General features: G+C 38.5%; 1 protein-coding gene across 4 annotated transcripts in view; it reads left to right on the top strand.

Moving 5' to 3' along the window:
* The first annotated feature begins 5,385 nt into the window (after positions 1-5,385).
* Ubap1 (ubiquitin associated protein 1) overlaps positions 5,386-18,203 on the top strand; it is a 65,376-nt gene continuing 52,558 nt past the window's right edge. The window contains exons 1-3 of one of the 4 annotated variants that reach the window (XM_058578094.1): positions 5,386-5,588; positions 9,180-9,295; positions 10,388-10,457. Coding sequence is in view for 1 of the 4 variants with exons in the window: in XM_058578095.1 (XP_058434078.1) it covers positions 10,451-10,457 (7 nt within the window). In the remaining 3 variants the exon portion in view is untranslated. Of the gene's footprint in view, positions 5,589-9,179; positions 9,296-10,387; positions 10,458-18,203 lie in introns of those variants that run through there. The other 3 variants (XM_046457370.2, XM_046457369.2, XM_058578095.1) reach the window with 3 other exon arrangements.

Raw genomic sequence — 18,203 nt, 5'->3', positions numbered from 1 at the left:
TCTTCTATCAGACGGCGCGTCTCTGATTTGATATCAAGCTCCTTGATCCATTTTGAATTCACTTTTGTGCATGGCGAGAGAAAGGGATTCAGTTTCATTTTGTTGCATATGGATTTCCAGTTTTCCCAGCACCATTTGTTGAAGATGCTATCCTTCCTCCATTGCATGCTTTTAGCCCCTTTATCAAATATAAGATAGTTGTAGTTTTGTGGATTGGTTTCTGTGTCCTCTATTCCGTACCACTCATTGGACCTTTGTAACAGTATCTTTGTAGACTCATGCACAGTGCCTGGCACATGGTAGGACTTAGTGAATGCTGGATGGAAATACGAATTAAAGACTACAGGTACTTGTCTGTCTTTCGTATCTCTTTCCTTAGACATCTCAACTGCATAGTGTATGAAAGGAGGGAAAATAAAGTGAGAAAGAGGAAGGGATATAAGCTGGTGTCCCTTGGTATGAAGTGCTATTGCAGGCCAGCAGCAGCAGAAGAGGATTTGACATTTTCTTCAGTCTCTTCTGGCTCCAGGTGAGTTACCTGAGATTCACAACTAGAAACTGAAGAAGTATGAATCACTTGTAGGAAGGGCAGGAGTTTTTGTTTTTTTTCCCAATACTGGAAATTCAACCCAGGGGCACTCTACCACTGAGCTACATCCTAAGATTTTAATTTTTTGAGACAGGGTTGTAATCCTTCTGCCTTAGCCTCTGAGTAGCTGAGATTATAGGTATGTACCACCACATCTGGCTGGTATTTGTTTTCCTAGGGAAATGTCCCCATTTTCTTTTTCCGTTTGATGCTGGGGATTGAACCCAGGATCTTGTTGCATGCTAAGCATATACTCTATTACTGAGCTATACCCCCTACTCCCACTTCCTTTCCATTTCTTAAAGATAGGCAACCCCCATGGAGGGTGGTGGGGGTACTTAGCAGCCTGATCCTCACTTAAAGCAAGAAGGCAGAAAAGGAAAAATTATTGGATCAGGAAACATAGGCTGATAGGGAATCTCAGAAAGTCCCTGTCTTGTGGGGGAGTCTCGTCCTTGGTCTCTGAGAGGCACAGGATTGGCTTCTGAGGTTTTTTCCTATCCTATTCCTTCCTGGCACAAAAGTCTTCTGATTTCTGCTTCTGTAGCCACTACTTCTCCATCTTTTTCTCTTCTCTTGCTCTATTTGTCAACGTTCCAGAGTCCTATTTTCAGAATATATATATATATATATATATATATATATATATATATATATATATATTTTTTTTTTTTTTTTTCAGTATGGGAAGGTTGTGCACTTCTATAATCTCAGCACTCATCATACTAGGTCTTATGTATGCTAGGCAAGTGCTCTACCACTGAGCTACCTTCGGATTTTCCACTCATTCAGCCAATCCTGGTAAAATGTGACTCAAGTTTAAAGCCTTAAAGACAGGTTGGAATCCTAACTCAGTGGTAGAATGCATGCATCTCTTGCCTGGATTACTACAGTAATAAAGATGGCCTTTCTTCCACTTTTCCACCTCTTTATTTTAATCTCAACCCAGATCCTGGCACCACATAAAAAATAAAACAAATAAAGTACAGTGATTGTTCTAGTCAGATTTTTCATCTCTACAACCAAAAAGACTCAACAAGAATAATTAGAGGAAGAAAATTTTATTTGGCTCAAAGTTTTAGGGGTCTCAGTGTGTACAGACAGCCAACTCCATAGCTCTGAGCCAGAGGTGAGGCAGAACATCATGACAGAAGGGTGTGGTAGAGGAAAGCAACTCATAACACAGTCACCAGGAAGCAGAGAATTTGGCTTATCAGGAACAAAATGTAAACCCTAAAGGCACGCCCCCAGTGACCTATTTCTTTTAGTCACATCCTACCTGCCTACAGTTGCCACCCAGTTAATTCATATCAGCAGATTAATGCTCTGATTACGTTAAGGCTCTCATAACCCAATCATTTCACCTCTAAACTTTGTTGCATTGACTTACACATGAGTTTTTGAGGGATACCTCATCTAAATGATAACTGTGATCCTGTAAAAAACTTGGACCTTGTCCCTTCTCTGCTCAAAACTCCTGTGGCCTTTGTCTTATTTAAAGTAAAAATCAAGCCAGGCACAATGGCGACCACTTGTAATTCCAGTGACTCCAGAGGCCGAGTCAGGAGGATTGCAAGTTTGAAGTTAGTCTCAGCAATGTAGCAAGACCCTGTCTCAAACTAAAAAATAAAAACAAAAAGGACTGGGGATATGGCTTAGTGTTTAAGGGCCCTTTGGTTCAATACCCAGTACCAAAACAAAACACACAAATAAGTAAAAGTCAAAATCCTTAGGATAGCTGGGCATGGTGGCTTAGGTCTTTTTTTTTTTTTTTTTTGGTGGTGGTGCTGGGGATTGAACCCAGGGCCATGTGCATGTGCATGTGAGGCAAACACTCAACAAACTTAACTATATCCCTACACCTCTGATGGCATAGGTCTTAATCCAACTCCTCCCTGAGGCAGGACAATTGTTAGTTTGAGGATACCCTAGACAACTGTGTGAGATCTAGTCTCAGGAAAAAAAATTCTTAAAATGATCCACCAGACTTTATTTGCTTTAGCTAGCTGTTATCTCTCTGACTTCATCTCTCATTATACTCTTTGCTCACTCCATTCCAGTCACCTTGGGTTACTCACTGTTCCTACATCATAAGAGGTGATCTTCTACCTTAGGGCCTTTTATACTTGCTGTTCCCTTGCCCTGGTATTATCTTCTAGATATTTGCACGGTTCATTTCTTTACTTCTTCCAGGGTTTTTTCTTTCTTTCTTTCTTTCTTTCTTTTTTTGTACTGGAGACTTTTTTTTTTTTTTTTTTAAACCCAGGGACATTTAACCACCAAGCCACATCCCCAGCCATTTCTTATTTTGGGATAGGGTCTTACTAAGTTGCTTAGAGCCTTGCTAAGTTGCTGAGACTGGCTTTAACTTTGCAATCCTTCTATCTCAGCCTCCTGTGCCACTGGGATTATAGCCATGCGACACAGCATCTGGCATCTTTCAGATCTTTATTTAGATGTTAACTTTCCAGTGAGGCCTTGTCACCATTTCTAAATTTCAACCATGAATATTTTCATGTTTTGTTCTTCCTAGCATTCATCATTTTTTTTTTTAGAGAGAGAGAGAGAGAGAGAGAGAGAGAGAGAGAGAAGTTTTAAATATTTATTTTTCAGTTTTCGGTGGACACAACATCTTTATTTTATTTTATGTGGTGCTGAGGATCGAACCCAGCGTCCCGCGCATGCCAGGTGAGCGCGTTACCGCTTGAGCCTCATTTTTATCTATTAGCTATCTTCCTCTAGAAGAAGAGTTCCTATAAGAACATGGATTTTTTTTAAGAGAGAGAGAGAGAGAGAGAGAGAGAGAGAGAGAGAGAGAGAGAGAATTTTAATATTTATTTTTTAGTTTTCGGCGGACACAACATCTTTGTATGTGGTGCTGAGGATGGAACCCGGGCCGCACACATGCCAGGCAAGCACGCTACCACTTGAGCCACATCCCCAGCCCAGAACATGGATATTTTTAATTTGCTTTATTATGTTGTCATACCCCCAGTGCTGAGAACAGTGACTGGTATAGTAAAGATACTCAATAATAAGTATTTATTGAATGAATGAGTAAAGTCTATTTGTTCAAGGAGTACCAATATAGTACACATCTATTCCTTACCTTTATCCTGATTTCCAGGCTCATATTCCTTCTTTTACATCCCTCCAGAAAGTTCTGCCATTATCTTAATCTCAGTGTGAACTCATTATTTCCCTTACCTAAGCAAGGCTCTACTTCAGTTCCAGGTGATTCTTGTTTCTGTTAATAAAGGACCCTAAAAACATCACCTTTTCCCCTTATATTGCACATTAAAAAATTTTTTTTCATTGTCAATGGATCTTTATTTTATTTTTTACTTATATGTGGTGCTGAGAACCGAACCCAGTGCCTCATACATGCTAGGCAAGTGTTCTGCCACTGAGCTACAACACCAACCCCTATATTGTATATTTCTAAATCTAGTTGAGTCTATCTCCCAGATTTCCCTCCAGTTTATCAACTAGTCTCCATCACCCACTGCTTCTGATTTAGTTTAGGTGTGAATATTTTACTCAATATAAGTCTACCAATAATCTACTTTATTCCCTGCTATCATTTTAATTCTAATGATGAGAAGTTTACTCAGCTTGGGCTGGGGTTGTGGCTCAATGGTAGAGCACTTGCTTAGCATGTGTGAGGCACTAGGTTTGATTCTCAGTACTGCATATGAATGAAGTAATAAAGGTCCAACAACAACAAAAATTTTAAAAAGTTTACTCAGCTCACTGTTCTTTTCACAAATTTGTGCCTGACCATTACCTGCTTAACTAAGTAAGCAGATAATTCAGAATTGTTGTCCTGTGCTCACTTTGACCCTCCTTTCTGGAATGCTGCATCCAGAGTTAAAGTTGCGCATTCTTACAAATATTATTTTCTCTGCTATTTAAGTTCTGGAGAAAAAAATACACTGGAGAAGTAGACATGGGAGTGAACATATGCCTTCTGCACCCAGAGTGATGTAAATCTTTCCTAATCCCTTAGGCAGAAGTAAATTTTTCAAAGCAAAAATGGGGGCTGGGATGAAATTCAGTGGTAAAGAGTTTGCCTAGCATGCACAGGGCCCTGGGTTTGATCCCACCACCTGTGACCCTTTTACTGGATTTAACTATTTATGTTTCTATTTCTCCCTTTGATTAGAAAATTTTGAGAACAAAGATTCATCTTATTCAGATATGAATCCTCCTTGCACCTAATTCTAGCAGACATGCAAAAAAGTACAGAAGGCAGTGAAGGCTTGGGATTGGATTATCTGGTTTAAACCCACTGAAAGTCAAAACTAGAGATAGATTTATTCTTTTGTATTTGTGGTATTGGGGATTGAACCCAGGGCTTTGCGCATGTTAAGCAAGTACTATATCACTGATCTACATTCTCAGCCCTTGGAGAGAGACTTAGTGGTCATTTTCTAGTTTATTCATTTATAGAGAAAAATGAGGCCCAGGGAGAGTATGACTTGCTGACCCAGGAAGAGAAGTTAGACGTTTTGATTTTCAAGTAGGACTCACTGCTACGTCTTTGTGCACCTTTAGCGAGTCAATGTTCTTGGGCTCTCCGCTTTAATAAGTCTTACCCTCTTAGTGACCCCTCTATTTTTCCTTCTCCTTGGGGTCAGCACAGCTCATCCACTCCAATTTCAAAGCTCTAGGTTGCGGGAGTAGCTCAGCTCTAGAAAAAGGGGTTAGTTACGTCACCGTCGGCTCCTCCCATTGGTCCCGGCGGGTGGAGCGCGGCGCCATGACGTCGGACGCCTAAAGGGGAGGAGCGGTGAAGGGGAAGAGGAGGGAAGTAGGACTTCAACATGGCGGCCGAGGTACTGGCGGTGGCTACGGCCTGGCCCGGGGCGGACAGAGTTGGAAGTGGTGTCTTTCGCTTTCCCTAGGGGCGTCGGGAACTTAGCGGGGACTGAGCCTGGGAGGTCGGCTGGTGCCAGAACCTTTCGGTTTTTGGGACGGCGGCGGCAGCAGCGTTCAGGTGAGGGGGCCTCTCTGGGGGAGGAGGAAAGAGGGGCGGAGTTGGGGGGAGGGGGCCGGTACTGAGCGACCTACCATGGAGGAAACCTGGGGAAAGACTGGAGGCCCTGCGGGTTAATTGGAATTAATGGGTGGGAGGGAGAAGGGGTTAGACCAAGATCCGAGACTTGGGAGGATTCTGGGAGAAGGGTCGGAGTGACGGGAAGAGAGTTAAAGGGGAGGAGGGCAGAAGAGATGTGGGAAAATGAGTTCGGATTACAAGCACTAATACTCTACTAGAAAGATGGGCGTATTGGACACCTATCGGGTTGAAGGGAGAACTCGGTGGGAACTAGAAAATGTTGAGGAGAGGGACCCAGGTTTTAGTAAAGAAGCTGAGCGCTGGGGAGTTGCGAGTGAGCTGGAAATGTGTAGATTTAGATATCTGTGAGGCAGTGAGATTAGGGAGAAATGGAGACCAGACCAGGGTTGAGTGTTTTTTGGGTATATCTTTGGCATCATCTGGTCTTCTCCAGGTATTACTTTTTTTGTTTGTTTCGCTGGTGGAGATTTATCTGAACAGCCCCAAATCTTTCTTGTGACACCAAGTTACAGTTCACTTATTTGATTTATATCTGTGATCTCTGACCTTTGTGTTCTTGCCACATGTAATTGTTTACAGACTAACGTGTTAAAAGTTATGGCTGGGCGTAAAAATAGACTTTCTGTTAAACTAGATTAACATTTTGAGAGTCTTTAGACATCAAGGAGTGCAGCAAAACCAGATTTGGTAATTTACTTACTAAACATCTTCTGTGCTAACCTTACATTGTAATGCTTTATCTCTTTCCTCAGTTCTCATTATTAGTATCTGAGAATTTGAATAGATGTGATGGATATTTCTCTGCTGAATTTTATTAGATTTGATGGTGGGGGGGAAAAAGACACTTAGTTCTCAGGGACAGATAGCTTTTTCTAGTTAACGTCCCAACCTAGTTAAACTGAAAATTTTTATTTTATCCTATAGGAAAGAATGTGAAATGTCCAAAGTCTAAAACAATTACAGTGTTTGCATCAAAGTAGAATTTTATATTAAAACAAGAATTTTATAAATTAAATTTTGCTTCGGTCTATTTTATTCAGTTTCTTATTTATTGAATGCCTACTTGTGCTTCATTAATGAGTCATTGTAATTATGGAAGTGGGAAGTTAGAAAATTAATGTTTCTCTAGTGAGCATCTCTTACAGCACAGCAGATGTGCTGATAACTTATTAACCACGCTGTGGCTTCTTTGGAGTGGGGGGAGTGTTAGAAATGAAAGCAAAGGAGAAAAATTAAGTATATGTATATAAAAATGTCTTGAATGTCTTTTGCTTAGTATTTAAGATTCATTACTACATTATAACATGTTTTATGTTTGTAACACATTATCATTATTTTTGCAGCACCAGGGATTGAACCCAGGAGCATTCTAACTTTTATCTACATCTGCCACTCTTTTTTTTTTTTTAATTTTGAAATAGGGTCTTGCTTAATTGACCATACTTTCCTCTTAATTTGTGACCTTCTGCCTCTTGGGTTACTGGGATTACTGGCATGTACCACCATGCCTGGTCTGATATTTCTTTTTACTTTGAAAAAGGTAGTAACAGTACTCTGATAAGATAATATTAGGTCTGTAAACAAGTCTCATCAATGGTTGTTAAGTGCACTTTTTTGACTGGCAACTTCACTTTATCTTGTGTGTCTTGTCTTTTGTCCTCTTTACTAAGGTATTTAAAAGGAGAATCCTATAAGTTTAATTTAGTGACTAAAATTCTTTTCAAGTAATTTGAATTAGCGTAACTCCCGGAGTGTACATACCAGTATTCTAGTTTTTCTTGTTGTAGTGTTGAATGCATTATGATTGTTCAAATGTAGATATTTCAACATAAACTAATATTTTCCCCCATAAACTAATCAGAAAAAAGGATACCATTCATTGGTCATTAGTCAGGTGGTTTTCTTTAAATAGTCTTTCTCAAGAAATGTATTTCTCATTAGAGACCATTATATTAAGTGAAATAAGTCAAACTCAGAAGATCAAGGGTCATATGTTTTCTTTCTTGTGGAAGCTAGAGAGGACAAAGGAAAAGAAAGGTGTGTGTGTAGGTGTCTCATGAAATTCAAAGGGAGATCAGTAGAGGAAAGGGTTAGGGGATGGGAGATGAGGAGGGAAAGGAGAAAGACTAGGGAGTAATATGGGCCAAATTATATTGTGCATGTATGAATATATAGTAGTAAATCCCATCATGATATATAACTATAATGCACCAATAAAAAAAGAAATGCATTTCTCTAAGAAATGATTGTTTACAACATTAAGTTTTTCTTAGAATCCTAGAGTGAAAAGAAACTTAGAAATCACTTTGGTTTTGTTTCCCACACAGCATGGAAATTAAAGATCCATCTTTTTTTTTTCAGATATTTTGTAGAAAACGATGGTGGGACGCAGGTGTACTTTACCAGTGAAATACATTGCCAGACCTTTAAAAGAAATTTTTTTTGAGAGAGTGGCTTTGAACTTGTGATCCTCCTGCCTCAGCGTTTGGGATTATTGGCCAGTACCTCAACTCTAGGCTCCTTTTTTTTTTTTTTTTTTAAATGAGTAGCAGAATAAGAGATTTATTATAAAGGGACAGTACACTAATGGGGAGCAGGCAGTCACACCAGACAGTGAATCACTGAGAATTTCTTATGGGAAAAGTACTTTCAGTTAGAAAAAGAACAAAATGTTTTGCTTTTCCAACAGTAATGTGTAGTGTACAGGTTCCTGTAATAATGGAAATAACTTGAATATAATAATAATATTTTTGATCTGGACATAGTGGTGTATGCCTGTAATTCCGGTGCCATGGGGAGCTGAGGTAGAAGAATCCCAAATTTGAGGCCAGCCTAGGCAATTTAGTGAGACTGCCCCTCAAAATAAAAAGGGCTAAGGATGTAGATGAGTGGTAGAGTGTCCCTTAGTGAATCCCCAGTACAACCCAAGGCAGGGGAAAGTATTTTTTTGTGGGGAGTAAGGCCTGTGGGATGTAGCTCAATGGAAGAGTGCTTGCTTAGCATGCTTGAGACCTTGGGTTTGATTTCCAGGTGAGGGACAAGAGGGAAGGTGCTAATCCTGGGTATATATTAATTAGCCAGTAACACTACATAATCTCACAGTTTGAGGGAGAAGTAGGTTGATTATAATATATATATTTTATGTTTTGAGGAATCTGAGGATCAGAGAATTGGAGTAACTAAGTTTTTTTTTTTTTTTTTTTTTTTTTTAAGAGAGAGAGAGAGAATTTTAATATTTATTTTTTTAGTTTTCGGCAGATACAACATCTTTGTTTGTGTGTGGTGCTGAGGATTGAACCCGGGCCGCATGCATGCAGGGCGAGCGCGCTACCTCTTAAACCACATCCCCAGCCCGAGTAACTAAGTTTATAGCTGTAAAATGATAGAATTTGAATTTAGATCTGTCTGATTTGAGTGCTCATGCTGCACATGAGCTATGGAATGGTCACAGGGCCATAAAGTATAAGTAGTGGTTACAAAGTAATGCCTTTTAAAACTACTTGTTTTCAGTGAACTACTGTAACTGGAATGAAAATGGCTCATTGAAATTTTAGACTTCATAATGTCATTAATATTCTCGGAGGAAATAAATACCTGAATATTTTATTCTTCACAAAATAAACTGGGTAAGTTTTTTTTTTTTTTTTTTTTAAATGAGCTATGTACAGTGTCATTCTATTACTTTATTTATTTTTCTTTTTGTGGTGCTAAGGATTGAACCCAGAGCTTCATGCATGCTAGATAAGAGCTCTCTATCTACTACTGAGCTACATCTATAAACTCCCCCACCCCCACTTTTTCTCTAAAGGGCTGGGGATGTAGCTTAGTGCTAGAGTGCTTGCCTAGCATGCACATGAACCTGGGTTCATTAATAAATTGGATTTTACTTTTGTATTGGTGAGTCAGATTGGACTTAGTTCATTAAGGGTCAAAATTTGTATTTGGCAGTAATTTGCATGTGTTCTCAAAATGCTAGATTGGTCATTATTAGTTGCTTAATGCTTACCAAACACTTCTAGTGTTTGAGTCACTGAATTGGCTCATGGCAGTTGTCCATCTTGTGGTTACTGAGTCAAGCAAGAGCAAGGTGTGTGTGTGGTATTTTTTTTTTTTTTTAAGGTTTCACTTCCTCCCCAACACTTGAAATTATGGACTTTTACATATTTTCTTATTTTTTTTTTTTTTTTTTTTGTTACCAGGGATGGAACTCAAAAGAACTTTACCACTGAGCTACACCCCCAGCCCTTTTCATTTTTTATTTTGAGACAATGTCTTACTAAATTCCTGAGACTTGCTGTCTTTCTACCTCAGCCTCCCAAGTTGTTGGAATTATGGGTGTGCTTCACTGTGTCTAATGATTTTTACATATTTCTGTCTGGTGGGTTTAAAATGTTGTGGGGTACATGGGTCCATTCCTGTAATGCCAGTAACTTGGGAGATTGAGGCAGGAGGATTGCAAGTTTGAGGTCAGCTTGGGCAACTTAGCAGATCCTGTCTCAAAAAATAAAACAAAAAGGATTGGGGATGTAGTTCACTGCTAAAGCATTTGCCTTGCATGTGTGAGGCTATGGTTTCAATCCCTAGTATTAAAAAAAAAAAAAAATCTGTTGTGTGTTTTGTATTTCCTGAAGCTGAACATAGGTTTTTTTTTTTTTTTTTTTTTTTTAAAGAGAGAGGGATAGAGAGAGAGAGAGAGAATTTTAATATTTATTTTTTAGTTTTCGGCGGACACAACATCTTTGTTTGTATGTGGTGCTGAGGATTGAACCCGGGCCGCACGCATGCCAGGTGAGCGCGCTACTGCTTGAGCCACATCCCCAGCCCCAAAACATAGGTTTTCATAGGTTCATTGGTCATTTGTGCTATTGTGAAGTGTGTATTAAAGTCATTGTCTTTTTTTTAATATTTATTTTTTGAGTTGTAGTTGGGCACAATACCTTTATTTCACTTATTTATTTTTATGTGGTGCTGAGGATTTTGATTATGGTGCTATTGAATCTGTAGATTCTTTTGCAGAATGTTAACATATAGTGTTCCAATCTATAAACATGATACATCGATTTATTTAGGTATTTAACTTCTCTTAGCATTTTTTATAGTTTTCATTTTATACAAAGGTTTTTTTTTTTTTTTTTTTTTTTTTTAAATGAAGTTAATATTTAATATCTTTTTTTTTTTTTAGAGAGAGAGAGAGAGAATTTTTAATATTTTATTTTTTTTAGTTTTCGGCAGACACAACATCTTTGTTTTGTATGTGGTGCTGAGGATCGAACCCGGGCCGCACGCATGCCAGGCGAGTGCGCTACCGCTTGAGCCACATCCCCAGCCCCATATACAAAGGTTTTGTATATTATTTTTATGCAGTAAATCCCTAAGCGTTTAATAATTTTTGGTACTATTATATTATTAAAGAAATGTTAACATCTGATTGTTTATTGTTTTTGTGTGATACACACACACACACATACATACATACATACATACAGACACTAGGTGTGTATGCAAGTATGAGAGGAAGCACAGAGTCAGTGTACTTTGTGGTCAGTATACAGTATTTTTGTGGTGCTGGGGCTTGAACCCCAGGCCTTGCTTGTGCTAGGAAAGTACTTTACCACTGAGCTACATCCTTACCCCTTTCATTGCTAATATGTTAAAAAACATTTTTTAAAATAACTTTTATTTATTTATTTATTTATTTATGCGGTGCTGGGGATCCAACCCAGGGCCTTGCACATGGGAGGCGAGTGCTCTACTGCTGAGCCATAACCCCAACTCCTAAAAAACATTTTTTAAAAATGTTTTTATTGTATATCCTGCAATCTTGTTGAACTCATTTATTAGTTCTAGTACTTTTTTTTGTAGATTACACTAGGTTTTCTACAGGCCATGTCATCTGTGAATAAATATAATTTGTTTCGTAATCTGAATATCTTTTGTCTTTTTTTTTAATCGCTGGCTAGCTCCTCCAGTATAATGTTGAAAATAAGTGATGAGAATAAACATCCTTGCCTTATTTGTAAACTTAATGGGAAAGTATGATTTTTTTTTTTTTTTCCTGGTACCGAGGATTGAACAAACCCAGGGGTGCTTAATCACTGAGCCACATCCCCAGCCCTTTTTATGTTTTTATTTAGAGACAGGGTCTCCTGAAGTTGCTTAAACTTTCACTAAGTTGCTGAATCTGGCTTTGAACTTGTGATCCTCCTGCCTCAGGCTCCTAAACTGCTGGGATTACAGGTGTGTGCCACTTCGACTAGTGGAAAGTATGATTTTAACTGTAGTTTTTTATGTGTCCCCTTTGTTGAGTTGAGTAGTATACCTTTTATTCTTGGTTTGTTGAAAGGTTTTTGGTTTTTGTGGGGTTTTTTGGTACTTGGGGTTTAACCCAGGGCACATTTATGCTAGGCAAGGGCTCTGCCACTGTAATAAATCCCCAGCTTGTTTTCATATTTTTTTTATATCTTTATTTCATTTTTACATGGTGCTGAAGGTTGAGCCCTTGAGCTAGGCGAGCGCTCTACCACTGAGCCACAACCCCAGCCCTCAAACTTTTCTTTTGAAGCCATGCATGTACCTGTAAACCCAGCAACCTGAGGAAGGAGGATTGCAAGTTAGAGGCCAACTTTTAGCCATTTAGTGAGACCCTTAGCAACTTACAGACAGGCTGTCTCAAAATTAAAACAAAAGACTCGGTTTGTAGCTGAGTGCTCCTGTGTTCAATATATAGTAGTAGTAGTAGTAGTATTACTTTTTAATTTTTTTTAAGTATTTATTTTTTAGTTGTAGTTGGACACAATACTTTTATTTTATTTATTTTTATGTGGTTCCGAGGATCGAACCTAGGGCCTCACAAATGCTAAGTGAGTGTTCTACCTCTGAGCCACAACCCCAACCTCCCCCCAGTCCCACTTAAAATTTTTTTTTTTTTAAGAGAGAGAGAGAATTTTAATATATATATATATTTTTTTTTTAGTTTTCGGCAGACACAACATCTTTGTTTGTATGTGGTGCTGAGGATCAAACCCGGGCCGCACGCATGCCAGGCGAGCGCACTACCGCTTGAGCCACATCCCCAGCCCTTAAAAAATTTTTTAAAAAATATTTTTTAAATTGTCAGTGGAGGGGCTGGGGTTGTAGCTCTGTGGTAGAGCCTTTGCCTAGCGTGTGTGAGGCACTGGGTTCGATTCTCAGCACCACATATATATATCAATTAAGGTCCATTGACAACTAAAAGAAATATTTAAAAAAATAAAAAAATAAATCGTCAGTGGACCTTTATTTTATTAATTAATTTATTTATATGTGGTGCTGAGAATCAAACCCAGTGCCTTATACATGCAAGACAAGTGCTTTACCACTGAACTAGAACCCCAGCCCCACTTTTTAAAATTTTGAAGCAGGCTTTCACTAAGTTGCCCAGGCTGGCCTTGAACTTGGCAGTCCTCCTGACAGCCTCCCAAATAGCTGGAATTACAGGCATGTGCCATTGTATGTCTCTCTTTTTTTCCCCCCCAGTGATACTAGGGATCGAACTCAAGGTCTCCTGAATGCTAGGCAAGTGGTCTACCACTGAGCTATATTGCCAGCCCATTTTTGTTCTTTTGTATTCATTTCTTGCCCCCTTTTTCCATCCTTTCTCTGTAATTGTCAGATGTTTGTTTGAATCAGAATTTGGTACTTATATTAGAATTGTGTTTTGCGTGTATGTTGCTGGAGGTTCTACCACTGTGCTCCATCCCAGTTTCTTATAATAAATATTGAATGATCAAGTAGAAGGCACTTATAGTTTATAATTGAAGTAATTTATTTTTTCACAGTTTGGCCAATTCAGTCAACTTAAGGTAGCTGAGGCGCATTATTTATCTTAATCAGCTTTTGTTTTAATTTCCTGAATAAGCTGTTATTATGTGGAAAAATTAGGAAAAAATCATCTTTATTTTACCACCCAGAAATGTTCACAATGAACTTCTTTTTGTGTGTGTGGGAGTGGTGATGAACCAGGACTTTCACATGCTAGGCAAGCACTCTACCACTGAACTCTATCCCCAGCCCTGAGAATGAAACAAATGATTCTTCTCCTTATGAGGTAAGATAGGTAGAAAGGAGACTAACAAGGAAGGGAAAAGAAAATGTAATTTTAAATTTGGGAAGCATTATGAGCATCCTCATCTTTATTCCCCAAGCCTTTTCCTCCGGAGGTAAATTCTTTCTTTTTTTTTTTTTAATATTTTATTAGTTATTCATGAATCTTTATTTATTTATTTGCTTATATGTGGTGCTGAGACTCGAACCCACTGCCTCACACATGCTAGGCAAGTGCTCTACCACTGAGCCACAACCCCAGCCCCCGGAGGTAAATTCTTAAAAAACCCTTGAATCTTAGAGTACTGTGAGTTTAGTTAATTTATTTATATATCTATTGCCAGCTTACACAATGTATTTTCTTTATACCTAAATAAAACCAAGTGAAAATATTGCTAGAGACTTATGATATGGGTATATTCCAGACATTATCTATTGACTGGATGACATTAGCTTAGTGATCCTGAAAGAACCAAACCACATGACCTGCTCTGTGTATTTAAAGAATTGTGTTCACCAGGCTGACATCACCCTTTATGCACTTCTCATTCTCTATGTGTTAAGTTTCTTTTAAAATGAAGAACCCACAGTTCAAAAGTGCATCTTAACTCGGAGAGTACTAGTTCTTTCTTCCTTTGAGTGTGTATACTGCTCTGTTATTTGCTTTCCAGAATAAAAATTGCTTTTCTAAATAAATGTTTGTGCTGGGTGCAATTATGCTTCCTGTAATCATAGCTAATTGGGAAATATAGACAGGAGGATGACAAGTTCGAGGCCAGCCTGGGGCATTTAAGAAGATTCTGTTTCAAATTAAAAAGGCTTGGGGATGTAATTCAGTAGAGCACTCCTGGGTTCAATCCCTAATACTGTAAAAGAGGGAAAAACAAAACCCCCCAAACCTTTGTGCCTATTTTTTAAAATTTTTTGTTCTGGGGATTGAACTCGGGGGTATTTAACTACTGAGCCACATCCCCAGCCCTATTTTGTATTTTATTTAGAGTCAGGGTCTCATTGAGTTGCTTAGTGCCTTACAGTTGCTGAAGTTGGCTTTGAACTCTTCATTCTCCTGTCAGCCTCCCAAGTGACTGGGACTACAGGCATGTGCCAATACACCCTGAGCCTTTTCCTCTCTGGGTGACCTCCTGGGACCACGTATCTGGTGCTAATTAATAGTGACTAAAGTGGAAGACAGACAGTAAATTCCCTATATAAATATGAACTTCAAAGGTATATTTGTTAGTTTTTGTTTTATTTGTTTAGATAAAATGGAAACATAGAACCTTAAATAGATCTGGTATTTGTATTAACATAAAAATATTTTACTTTCTTGTAGAATTATTTAGCCCTTATATTCTCATTTTAAATCCTTGACATTCTGTGAAGTTGTTTCGTTTTTGTATTGTTTGTCCCCTGGTATTTTACAGTGTTCCCCAGGAGTTTGAGTTTCTTATTTGGTGAACAAGGCTCTGTAACTTGTTTCTACAGGAAAAAATCATTCAGATTTCACGTGACTAGGCCAGTCAAAAGAATGTAATTCACTGGGTTTGGAAGACTGCTGTGAGAAAGAAAAATATATTTAATCTTTAGTTTTTTTTATTTTTTAATTTAAATTTATTTTTAAATTGTAGTTGAACACAATATTTTATTTATTTATGTTTATGTGGTGCTGAGGATCGAACCCAGGGCCTCTCACGTGCGAGGCAAGTGCTCTACCGCTGAGCCACAACCCCAGCTCCCCCAATTTTTTTAAAAATAGTTATTTTTTTTAATATTTATTTTTTAGTTGTAGTTGGACAGTACCTTTATTTCACTTATTTATTTTTATGTGGTGTTGAGGATCGAACCCAGGGTCTCGCACATGCAAGGTGAGCGCTCTACCGCTGAGCCCCAGCCCCAGCCCCTTAAAATTATTTTTTAAGATGGAGGGACAGGTGTTTTGCTGGGTTGCCCAAGCTAGTCTGAAACTCCTGGACTCTAGGGGTCCTTTTGCCTCATCCTGCTGAGTGCTGGGACTACAGGTGTCTGCCACCACACTGGGCTAGTTGACCTCTTTTTATTTTAAAATCAACCAATTAGTATTTCATTAGTTGCTTGTAGAGTGAAATAGCATCAGTAGTATCAAACATCAAGCATTTTCTTCTAAAAAGCAAAATGGATGTGGACTGCAAAGTGATTTCATGTGCTTATGTGTTCTTACTAAGTTAGACTTAAAGGTCTTGCAATATCTTTTATTTATTTATACAGGTATTGAAACCAGGGTTGCTTAACCACTGAGCCACATCCCCAGCTCCTGGCCCTGCCCCCACCCATCCCCCATTTTTTGGAGACAGGGTCTAAGATGCTTAGGGCCTTGATAAGTTGCTGAGGCTGGTTTTGAACTTGTGATCCTCAGCCTCCCGAGCTGTTGGCATTACAGGTGCACCCGGCTCTTTTTTGTAAGATTGTAAAAACTATTGAAAGCCATAGTTAGAAAAAAAAATGAATCTGAACCTTAATTCTGAAAAGGAGGCCAGATTAAAATTTACTTCAGGCTGGCCTACAACCTCTGAGCTCAAGTGATCCTTTTGCCTCAGCATCCTGTGAACCAAGTAGCTAGGCTTACCAGCATGTATTGCACATCTGGCTCCTTGGAAAAAAATTTTCCCTTTCAGAGTTTTAAAAAATATTTTTAGTTGAGATGAACACAATACCTTTATTTTGTTTATCTTTATGTGGTGCTGAGAATTGAACCCAGTGCCTCATATATGCTAATCAAGTGCTCTACAACAGAGTTATGACCCTAGCACATCTTTCAGAGGTTTTAACTGCTTCTAAATCATCCCATGTTGATGGAAACCAGGACTAGAACAAAGTCTCTTTTTTTTTTTTTTGAGAGAGAGAGAGAGAGAGAGAAATGAATTTCTTTTAATATTTATTTTTTAGTTTTCGGTGGACACAACATCTTTGTATGTGGTGCTGAGGATCGAACCCTGGCTGCATGCATGCTGGGTGAGCGCGCTACCTCTTGAACCACATCCCCAGCCCAAGAACAAAAGTCTATAATTGTGTGGGATGTCTTGGTTTTTCTTGCTTTTTGACATAAGTTATGATTTTTTGAAAGATTTTGAAGGAGATGTTATTTTTGAATTAACTTCTTGAATTTTTTTTTTTTTTGGACACAGGTTCTAAGTTGCCCACACTGGCTTCAATATGTGATCCTCCTGTGTTAGCCTCCTGAGTAGCTGGGGTTACAGGCATCGGCCACTATGCGCAGCTGAACAACATTGTCCCCCCACAGTGTTTATTCTGTTAGAAAAGTTAAACTGATAGGATTGTGGTTAGATTTCCACCTGAGAATATTGTGCTCTTACTCTCTAAACTCTAAGTCTCATTGAAGAAAGCATGTTAAACTTTGAATTATAATAAATTGTTTAAAATTCTGACTTGAAATTTCGAATTGGCCAATGATTCTATGTCATGACTCCCATTCTCTCTCTCTCTCTCTCTCTCTCTCTCTCTCTTTTTTTTTTTTGGACTGGGGAGTAAACCCAGGGGAACTTTACCATTGAGCTATGTCCCAGTCATTTTTTGTTTTTGTTGGTAGTTGTAAATGGACAGAATGCCCTTTATTTTATTTGTGTATTTTCATGTGGTGCTGAGGATGAACCCAGTGCCTCACACCTGCTAGGCAAGGGCTCTGCCACTGAGCTACAGCCTCAGCCCAGTCATTTTTAATTTTTATTTTGAGATGGAGTCTCAATAAGTTGCTAAGGGCCTTGCTAATTTGCTGAGTCTGGCCTCCAACTTGTGAACCTTTTGTTTCAGCCTCTTCAGTCACTGGGATTGCAGGTGTGTGCCACTGTGCCCAGCTCCCATTCTTCTGACTAACTAGTCAGTACTTTCCTGTTCATCTGTTCATTAGTCTCACAGGCTTTATAATTTTAGACTTTTCTTTTTGATAACTACAAGGGACTCTTATTATTTTCATTTTAAGGGGATTAATTGTATTTCTGAATTATTTATTAGCCAGAATTAGTTATTCTAATAGTAGAATTAATAATATGTAATTTCTAAATTATTTTAACTTAGAATTATTATTTTTAGGATTATTGATTTAAATTTTCAGAAAATTTGAGGAGAGAAATTATTAGGATATGAAAAGCCAGTGCTGCTAAAAAGATTAGACACTGTATTAGGTAAGTGAAGGATTAAGAGGAGTTTCCCAGAGTTAAGGAAAATCTGTGGGATTAGCTAGAATTTTTTTTTTCTTTTAAGTTGTTGATGGACAGCATGCCTTTATTTTATTTTCTTATTTTTGTATGCGGTGCTAAGGATTGCCACTGAGCCCCAGCCCCAATCCCAGCCCCAGCCCCAATCCCAGCCCCAGCCCCAGCTAGAATTCTTCACTGTAGTTTTGTTTTTTTTAGTTGTAGATGGACACAATACCTTTATTTTATTTTTTTATTTATCTTT

Source organism: Marmota monax, unplaced genomic scaffold, assembly GCF_021218885.2.
Source record: "Marmota monax isolate L192 unplaced genomic scaffold, Marmota_monax_Labrador192_F-V1.1 WCK01_AAM20220418_F8-fsc00069, whole genome shotgun sequence".
In the NCBI taxonomy this organism is placed as follows: domain Eukaryota; kingdom Metazoa; phylum Chordata; class Mammalia; order Rodentia; family Sciuridae; genus Marmota; species Marmota monax.
This window is presented reverse-complemented; position numbering and strand designations above follow the sequence as displayed.